The sequence below is a fragment of the Pipra filicauda genome, unplaced genomic scaffold (assembly GCF_003945595.2).
Source record: "Pipra filicauda isolate LSUMZ 115617 unplaced genomic scaffold, ASM394559v2 scaffold2_size9829703_pilon, whole genome shotgun sequence".
NCBI classification, from domain to species: domain Eukaryota; kingdom Metazoa; phylum Chordata; class Aves; order Passeriformes; family Pipridae; genus Pipra; species Pipra filicauda.
In genome coordinates this window covers 7,814,056-7,823,506 of record NW_024104421.1, presented here as the reverse complement: position 1 = coordinate 7,823,506, position 9,451 = coordinate 7,814,056, and the positions used below count along the sequence as shown (strand labels likewise).

The following is a 9,451-nucleotide window of genomic DNA, read 5'->3' as shown; positions in this document are numbered from 1 at the left end:
AACAATGAGGCATGGAGGCGGTCATTGGGTTTCCTTCCTCCACGTCAGACCTGCAGGTACCCAGAGCTTGCAGTAACATGCAGACAGGGGCTAGCAGGATGAGTGTGCCCACAGTAGTTTGCCCCGGCTTCCCTCCTTGAGATGGAACCCAGTCACCTTACAGATAGCTCTTTGCATTGTGTTGTTCAGGGAAAGCACAGGCTGCCAGGAAAGCCTCAGTCACACTCAATCCACCTTCCAAGGAGCATTTTACAACACCCTTTGTCCTGCAGGGCATCCTAGTTAGCTAGAAATTTTTGGGCTGGGATCAAGTTGGCTTGCACTTAGTCCTGAGCTTCTTGACACATTCCTACCCATGAAAGTGGCAATTTTTTCATCTTCACTGGATACCCTATCTAACCAGTAACACTAAAAGGGTCTCTAGGTAGGGTATTCTTCAAGTTAGGTTCCCAGCCCTAGCAGCCACTAACCCTTTCCCTAAATGCAAACTAGAGTACACCTGTTGATTTCAAGAACCCTGCAAAGATAACTTATCACGATGGATCCATCAACCCCTCTTGGAATTGCATAACCCGCTGAACTATTACCACGCACAGAAAACCAAGTGGGGTATTAGAAAAGATAAAATAATCTGCCAGGCTAAGCCACATCACTGTGGCTAAGAAATAGTGCTCTCTGAGGGCTTAATTTCAGGTTGATCTGGGAAGACATAGAAGACCATACACTTCAAAATCAAATGGGGAGAACTCAGAATAGATACAGGACAGGTGGGTTAGGACAGGGTACATCTTGCAGAGTGGTGTAAAAGCATGGATGGCCCTGAGTGTTTTATGAGGATCAGAGAAGAGTAAAAGCCATGTGTTGAATTTCATAAAGGACATTATCCCTTTCTGGGTTATCAGCGTTTGGAAATACATACATTTTTTCTACAGTGGAGCAGAACCTGATAGTGAGGAACTTGAGCCCATTCACCATAATCTGGGACTCACACTGAGGCAGAGGAACTACTCAGCAATCTGGAATTTCCTTCATTCTCTCCTTGCCTCTACAGCAGTGGGTTTCAGCCACTGGAAAAGAGGGGTGGAAACTGTCCCGGGTTTTACACCTCTGTGGGAAAAGTTCCAAGACCGAACACCCCAAACCGTGTGAAGTCGGTGCCCTGCTGCCGATAGCTCCGGGCACGGCGGGCCGGGGGGGGGTCCCTAGCAATGGGCAGCAGCACCACCCCAAGCCCCTCAGGGTGCAGATCACCCACCGGCTCGCCTTGAGGTTCACATGGAGCAGCCTTTATCCCGCACTCAGCCCGTGCCTGACCTCGGGGGTCGCGCTGGGGCCGTCCCGGCGCGGGGCGGTGCGCGGGGCCGCGGTGGCCGGGCGGGGCGGGGCGCGGGGCGGTGCGCGGCGGGGTGCGGTGGAGGGCAGCCGCGGGCACACGTGGCTCAGCCCCCCAAAAAGGCGCTCCCCGGCGGCGGGAGCGGGCAGTCCGTACCTCGGCCCCTGCAGAGCCGCCGCCGGTCCGCTCCGTCCAGCCGTCGGTGGGTGCCGGAGCGCAGGGGCCGCGGTTGGCTGTGAAGCGGCGGCTCCCGCCCCCCTGCGGAGTCAGCCCCAGGTCCGGGGCGGCCCTACCTGCAGGCACGATGAACCTTACAGCCGAGAGCCACCGCATCCCGCTGAGCGACGGGAACAGCATCCCGCTTTTGGGGTTGGGCACCTACGCCGACCCCCAGAAAGTAAGTCCGGGGGCGCCGGGACGCCCCGCGCCGCTGGCGGGGGCAGGTGGCGGCCGCCCTCGCTGCGGACCCCCGAACCGGGGCTACCTTCCTCCTTTCCTCCCGTCCCGGCTGCTTCTCTTTTTGCTCCTTTCCCCGTGCAAAGTTAAAGCCCCAGCTCTCCCGTGAGCAGAGCGGGCAGTGCGCGGAGCGCAGATGAGGAAAAGATCGGAAGAAATAAAAAAATCCCGCCCAGCCTGCGGTGTTGTGCAGCTGCCCCTGCCGCCCACCGCCCCGCATCGGTCCTGGGGTACCTGGGGTCGGGGCGGTGCAGAGCAACTCCTGGGTTGGGAAGGGATGTGACCCCCAGCGAGCGCCGGCTCCCCGGCAAGCCGGCCGGGAGCCCCCGGTCTCCCGGAGCCGGGAGGGACGGTACCGCCGGGTCCCCCGGGTAGCTCCCTGCGCCGACCGTAGATAAGATGAGGGATTTCGGACCGTCTTGCAGCTGGCCTCGACACTTTCCAAGGAATGTTCCTGAAACAAAGACCCAAATTCCTGCATTCTGATTCCTGCGGCTCCCACAGCTGACTGCCAGCGGCCAAACCACTTTCAAATATTCTGCATCCTTCGGTTTTGCGTGTCCTGGGCAGGCATCCCGTCTAACCGTAGCTGGTCGGCTGTGTGGAGGCTATGGAAGCACACCTGATGCTTCTTCCCTCTGCGCACCTGGGAGCGCAAACGCAATTCGCTAGCCACTGCCTTATAAAGCTCTCCTAAACTGCCTGATATTTGTTTGTCTGAAGGGGTGGAAAAGGGGCATCGTGGCCAGACCCCTCTTGTGTAATAGTATCAGTTGAGATGCAATATTTTGTGTATGACTCCATATACCACAGGTATTTACAATTACCTTTTTAAAGAAAACTCTTGATTAAAACCATTTGCGAACTGCTAAACGTACTATGGTGTATAAATAACGGTGTTGAAGATTTTCAAAAAACACTGTTGCATGAGTGATGCCGACAGAGTGCAAGAAATCCCCAGGACAACAGCGCTGGTTCACATGGGGCGAATCAGTTGGAATTCACAACTTCAGAGGCTGGTCATCATCCCCCACATCACTAGGCTTTCTGGAGATATTTTCAGCTAGAGCATTCTTTGAATAATGGTTAGCGAAACAAAATTAAAGGTCTCTAACAGGAGTTTTAATGTAGCAAAGCAGAATGTTGCACAATTCAGAGACAAAATAGCTCTGATTGAACTTGAAGCATTTCTTTCCATACTTTTGTATTGTGCCCCTAACCCTCGAGTTGCAATTTTACGGTAGTTTTAAGTTAAGAAACATGCAGCAGCGGGGCTCCTGCCTTGCTGCACTTCCCACCTGCAGCCGGGACAAGCCGTGGTCCGATGCTGTGGCATTAGCCAAGGTTCAGGCAGGGAGCCCAAAGCGGCAAGTAGCCTGCCGGAGCTGAGAGGGGAGGTGGATGGGAATTCAGCTTTTGGAGACAGCTTCTCGGCACTGCTATAACCCTGCTAAGAATTCATTCTACAGAAATTCAGTTGTCCTAAAATCAACAGAGCAACAGTGCTGCTTCTTTTCCCCCTATCCTGCAAAATCCCGATGTTTCCTTCATCCTCGGTTTGGTTCAAAGTGGCCTTTGTATGGAGCTCAACCAACCAAAAAGAATACTTTTTAGGTAGGGCTGGTTTTCAGAAGAATCAGCCACAGGTAGTGACTTTTTGCTTTTCACATGTACCTCCTTTGTTTTCTGCTGACAGAAGGTGGGGAGGACAGGATGATGCAGGCAGGGCAGGCATTGCTACGGCAACTCCAATTTAGAGCAATTGAAGCTGCTGTGTAACTGTACCCTCAGTGGGGATGGGTGCACATACCCAACCACCCGTTCTCCCTCCCCCCGCGTTTGTAGGAGTTTGATTTTCTGAGCTGTCTTTCTCTTTCTGCATGATAAACACGTTAGAAAGTTATGGGTGGGAGGAGGAGCTGAGAAGAGGTAGAGAAAGCAGCACTGATAAGGCCCTTGCCACAGTCCCATTTTCGCAGAAGACCAGGTGAAACAATGTATGTTTATCTGAAGGTGCAAGGCTGGAGCTTTACACTAGGATTAGGGCTTCTATTTGAGGCGGGGAACTTGTCACAGAGAGCAGCTGGGGAAATGCAGTAGCAGAGTGCTACGGGAGTTGTTGCAGAATTGCGCTGCTGGTCGGTGATGGGACCGGACGTTTAAATAGGTCACGGGCTTAAAATTTGCCCGTCTCAAAAAGGCTGCTTTACTGATAAGAGGGTTGGGAAAGGGGGCGGGGAGGAGGCTTCTATCAACGCCTTGCCGTGGCAGCGGAGTGCCACTTAGATAGGACAAGCTGCTTTGCTGAGTACTGATTTATGCCTGGTGCGACTTCCACCGGGATGCCTGGCAAAGTGTCTGTCCAGTTCCTCCTGCCTCAAGAGCTGAAAGGCTTTGTAGCAACTCGGGACCGTTTCAAGGTTTATCTTAACGAGTGCTGCTAAAAACTAGCGCTGACACGTTTCCTTGAAAATGCTTAACTGTAGCCTTTTGTGGCTGAATTGCTTAAGAAGCAGCATCTGAGCCACCCATTCTCCAGCGGTGGGGGCAGGCAGCTGGTGGTAGCGACGGCTCAAGCCGTCCCCAGCACTCTATTTCTGCTCATGAGTCAGATCTCCACAACTTCTAGTCATTTTGTGCTTTGATATAAAATACAGAGCTATTCATTTGTCAGATTATTCATCTTGTTCCTGGAGGCAGGTTTTTGGGGGTTTTGTTGTTTTTCTTTTTTTTTTTTTTTCCAAAGGTTATTCACCCTGGCACCTCCACATCAGAGCAGCTTGTCCAAAACAAATCTGTTTTCTCAATGTCGTGCTGTAGCCCAGTAGCTTGTAATGAGTCCGGAGTGTTCTTCCTGAAGTGCAGGAATGTGCTCACTGGTTAAGCAAACCAGGCAAATCTAGTTAGCCATGGAGCAGGGAAATCTGCTTCTTCGGCAGTCGGTTACAAGAAAACAAAGGCAGGAGGCCAGCTTTCACGTTTCAGGCTTTGTCTGGATAAACTGAACAGCAGTGCCTTCAAAACTGAAATGTGTCAGCAGCTTGCCTTGCTCATCTTAAATAACTTAATTGTTCTCCCAAAGACGACTTTGGGAGATAAGTCATGCTCCTCTGATTGTGAAACACTGAACAAAAAATAAACCTATTGACTGAAATTTGGTCCCCTGTACGAATTTACTGACTCAGTGTAGTACATCAGTCAACTGGAGCAGAGCTGGACCACTGTGGAAAAGTCTGTTTGATAATCCAATTCATTTTAATTGAATGCTCTTTCCCTCTAGATGTAACAGAGCTTTTCTTCTGATTTAATGGAGGTCAGGATGACAATTCAGCTAATTCTTTGAGACTGAAAAGTGCAATGTTGGGGGTTTCTTTTTTCTTTACCACAGCAAGAAAGTACAATGAATCCATTGGCTATCAGCTCATCTGCTAACAAAAGAAAAGAGTCTTCACTGGGTCATGGAATTAGTCATAAATTTGGGTTGTTTATCAAGAAAAGAACCTAATTTTTTTATTGGCAGCTTTAATTGGTATTCCCTATCCTTATTTTTAAAGCTATATAACTATAAAGCTTAGTTTTCTTTTTGGTGCAGATTTCAGTGCCTTCAAGTTGGATTTGCATTCTCCTTCACATATGGAAAGACATCTGTGAGTTGTACTGGATTCTTGACTATATAAACTAGGCTATTTATCCTAGCCAGGATGGACTGAAGTGAAAAACTGGAAATCTCAGTCACTGACTCCTTCCCCTATTCTCTTTCCTTTCCCAAATATCCCTTCTTCTCATGGGTCTGGATGGGAACCACAGTGGGAACAGTGAATCAGGACTATCAAGGCACTCCAGACGTTTAAAATTAGAGGCCAATTCTACCTCTGTCTGGCTCTGTGGATCCTTCTGGCAAAACCCCACATGTGGAGGAGTGGCTCTGCCAAGGCTCCAGCAGATGCACCGTGTCCAGCTCTCCCTCCCTGAGGGCCCCCAAGCCGTTTACCCAATTCTCCAGGGTATTAAGTAGATGGGGGAGGAGGGAGAGAGCAGCCCCACAGGGGAGGGTGGTAGAGGAGGACAGCCCCCTTGATGAGCCTGTGGCATCGCCCTGCACTACAGCAGAACCAGATCAGCCCACCCTGCGCTCCCACACCTCCCAGCGTTGATGCTTAGTTCCCAGCTCCGCCCGTCAAGTGATACTGGTACCCATCTAGAAGCTGATGGCATGTGGGGATGAACAGGCTTAGAGGGTAAAGGTGCTAAAAACACTCCTAAATCCTGGAAATCCTATGCCTCGTTAAAACTGCACTTATGCCTGCTTCACTTTATAACTCATCCCTGTCAACACAGCTAAGATCATCAGTCCGGTGTCTCCACATAAATACTTGCTGTTTCCCTGGAAGGTCAAGGGGCCTTGGCTGCAGCTCCTCTCCTACCTTCCTGTTTTGACTGAGGGAGGACAGGGCTTGGAGGGAAGGTTGTAGCAACCACACTGTACACAGGCGCTGCTTCTGAAACATAAGATTGGGCAAAGCACTCAAGAATAGCACTGGGTGAGGGCTTTTGGCAAGTTGCAACTTAGCTAAAAATGAGGTTCTGAGGTAGCCAAATCCATTCATAAATTGGAAGCAGTTTTGTGGAATAGTTTCAGGCAAAACAAATGGCAAAGCATTTCATTTTGGGCACTGGCAGTACAAGCTGAGGAATCAAAGAATTATTAAAGCAGTTGGAGGTAGCAGTTGCCTTTCCCTGAATAGCCCGCTGGTAAGGAAATCCACATGGGTGGTGGGAAACCAGATTCAGTCCTCCACTCAGCCTCTGGGGATTAAATTCATATCACACAGCTCAGGGATATAACATGATCGTGGGGTATGTGATAGCTAGAGAGAGGCAAGAAGAAACACGCTGGAGCAGGAGGAGCACCCTCCCCATGGGAAAACACACTGCCCACTAGCCCCACAGCTCTGGATGCTGAAGAACTTGGTATGGCCTCTAGCCAGGAGGGAGAGAGACCCATTTCCCCAAATCTTTAACTACCACAAAGTAACCCTTGTGAGTGCCCAGACAGTCTGGGTTTTGTTTAAGAAGAAATTGCTGGTTTGAATCAGGGAAAGAGGAAAAGTTCATCCAGGGCTCCTGTATCCAGTCTGAGTGACCAAGTAAAAAAATCTGTCTTGCATAAGTAAAAACACTGTTTTGGCACCTTGAATTACTTTTTACACCCAAGATAGAAGCTGAACAGAGTAACTTTTCCTTGTACAGGTCTAACAGCTTCTAGTGCTCTCATAGGATCGTTTATGCCAAAAAGTTCCTCACACAAGGATGTGCATGCACAAACTATTTCAATCACTCTTAATGGTGCTGGCTGCACCCCTGCTGCAGGCTGCCTGCCTTCAGAGCTGCTGTAGGCTACTGTTAAGTCAAAAGAGATAATAAGTGATTTGTCCCCATGGTGGGATCTGGATCTCTCAGCTGCAGCAAGGGAGGCATTACACACAATTTAATTCCCCATTTTCCTCCTGGTCATCACTGGCTTCCAAAACATGATCGGCTGGAGACAGCAATGATTTCAAGTGACTTGTAAAGAAAGTCACCTGGCCTGACCCAAAGCTACAGAATAGAGCATGTATTGAGAGTACCAGGGAGAAGTGACATCTGAGATCTCTGCAGACAGTGTTGATCTTAAAGGCTTCTACTTCTTGATCTTTTCTCTATAAATTTCTCCTCTAACTCAGACAACTAACTGTCTTCCTCCTGAGGTAAACCTCCCACTTGGCTTCTAGATTTTTTCTTGAAAGAGATGAGAGAAGCAGTGGTAAGAGCAGGGACTGCCCTAATATCCAAGTGTTCTTACAGCCTTAGCTTATTTCCCATGACATGCTAGTAAAATAAATATGTAAAGAAAATACCTCAATCCATTTAATGTGAATGATTACACATGAATATGTGTTTGAACTCAGCAAGTACTGAGTCAGAAGTTAGCTCTCTACTGAAACGATCTCTATGAACCTACATAAAATCATCACAGAAGTAGGCCAGGGAAATATTTTACCTTTTTCTCCCATAAAAAAGTATTGAGAACCTGATTTGAACAGATCTGTGGGAGTCAGCTGGGATATTTGGCTATGGAACCTCATATTTATACCCTGAATTTAAGAAGAGAATAAAGCTCCCAAAACAAAGTAATTTTTTTTGAAGTTGTTGGGCCATATCCCCTGACCAGCATTTCCAAAGGACATTGTGCACTTTAGAGTCCCTTTCAGTAACCACCACTGGCTTTCTCAAGCCATTTGGTTTTTAAGTTGCACTATTACCTCATGCAGTACTAGCTCTTCTTGTCTTCAGGGAGGGCTTTGGAGCGGCAGAGCCACAGCTACCCGACACGTAGCAACATGCGGTCTTTCAGGGTTGGGATTTCTGAGATGTTTCAGAGGGTAGCCTTATGTTCCCTTGGTGTCTGAGGATATCCTAAAACCGTGCTTCCAAATGGAGATTTGTGCACTTGAGTCAAGGGCAGAAGGGAAGGAGATAAATTACAGCATCCCAGGAAGACAACTGTGCCTAATCTGCTATGTGTCCCAGAGGGCTCCTTGCCTGCCTGTTAGTAAACTCAGCCTAGCCTTCACATTGAACAATATTTGTCCTGAAACCAAATATCTGTAGCCAGATTACTCACAAAGTCGTGACTCAATTAGTTTCATGCTTGAAGGATTTAAACCATACTCAGGTGATTCTGCTTGCACAGGCTGCAGATGGCATGCCTTTCCTTCGGTGGTTGGCATCCTGGTGTTGAGTGATGCCCTCATTGATTAATCTCTCAGTTTTTATTCCTTATTCCTCTACTAAGTCAGTTACTGGCAAGACGCAGTTGCCAAGAGCAGATAAAGGCAGGATGCCTAGGTATTTGATCCCCAGATGGCTTGAGGAGGTGGAGTGGCAGGCATCAGCTTTTAGCAGGCAGCAGAACAATATGGCTCTTGGGCAGGAGCCTGTGCGAGGATTCAAGACACTGTAGTGTCTCTGGGCAGTAGTATTGCCTTAATCCATCCCTGCTATTTGCTACAGAGATGGAAAATATGCCAGGAAATAAGATAAATCCTTCCACAAATAAGATAGTTCTTTCACAGATTGGATTTTTTTATAGCAAAGAGATGAGGGTATAGACTAGAAGAATAATCTAAAGGGTCTCCAACAAGTTCTGATTTCATAAATGCCTTTCTTTAAAAACTCAGTGTTGCATGACACATTTTAAAGATCCCTTTCATGTATGCTTTAATGGCATGCTTACTGCCCCTGAAAAGCAGAGCTCATTTATCTTGCATTCTCCTTTTCTCCTCTGCCATACAACTTTTCTGTTCTGCCACTGGAGCAGTCTTTCTCCATTTCTGTGTCTTCAACACTTTGCCTTCTTGGTGTTTAACACTGACCTCTCCTCCCCTGTGTGCAGCCACCTCTTGACGCCTCAATTCTTGCTACCTCTCTGTAATCTCACGTTATACAATGGAACATTTTTGGCTTTCATAAATGCAAGGTTGTATCTTTATCTCATTAAGAAAGGAAAACTAAGACAAAAAAAACCCTAAGAAAAAACAGGTAATTAGAAAAGGTAGATGCTTTTGTTCTGAAACATGGCAGACTCTAGAACTTCTAGCTTTTGTGTAAGAACTGTACTTT

General features: G+C 48.2%; 1 protein-coding gene across 2 annotated transcripts in view; it reads left to right on the top strand.

Moving 5' to 3' along the window:
- The first annotated feature begins 1,539 nt into the window (after nt 1-1,539).
- The window catches only part of AKR1D1 (aldo-keto reductase family 1 member D1), a 38,327-nt gene continuing 30,415 nt past the window's right edge, over nt 1,540-9,451 (top strand). For both annotated transcript variants that reach the window (XM_039383194.1, XM_027743773.2), the window contains exon 1: nt 1,540-1,730. In XM_039383194.1, coding sequence (XP_039239128.1) covers nt 1,638-1,730 — 93 coding nt within the window. In that variant the 5' untranslated portion in view covers nt 1,540-1,637. The remainder of the gene's footprint in view (nt 1,731-9,451) is intronic.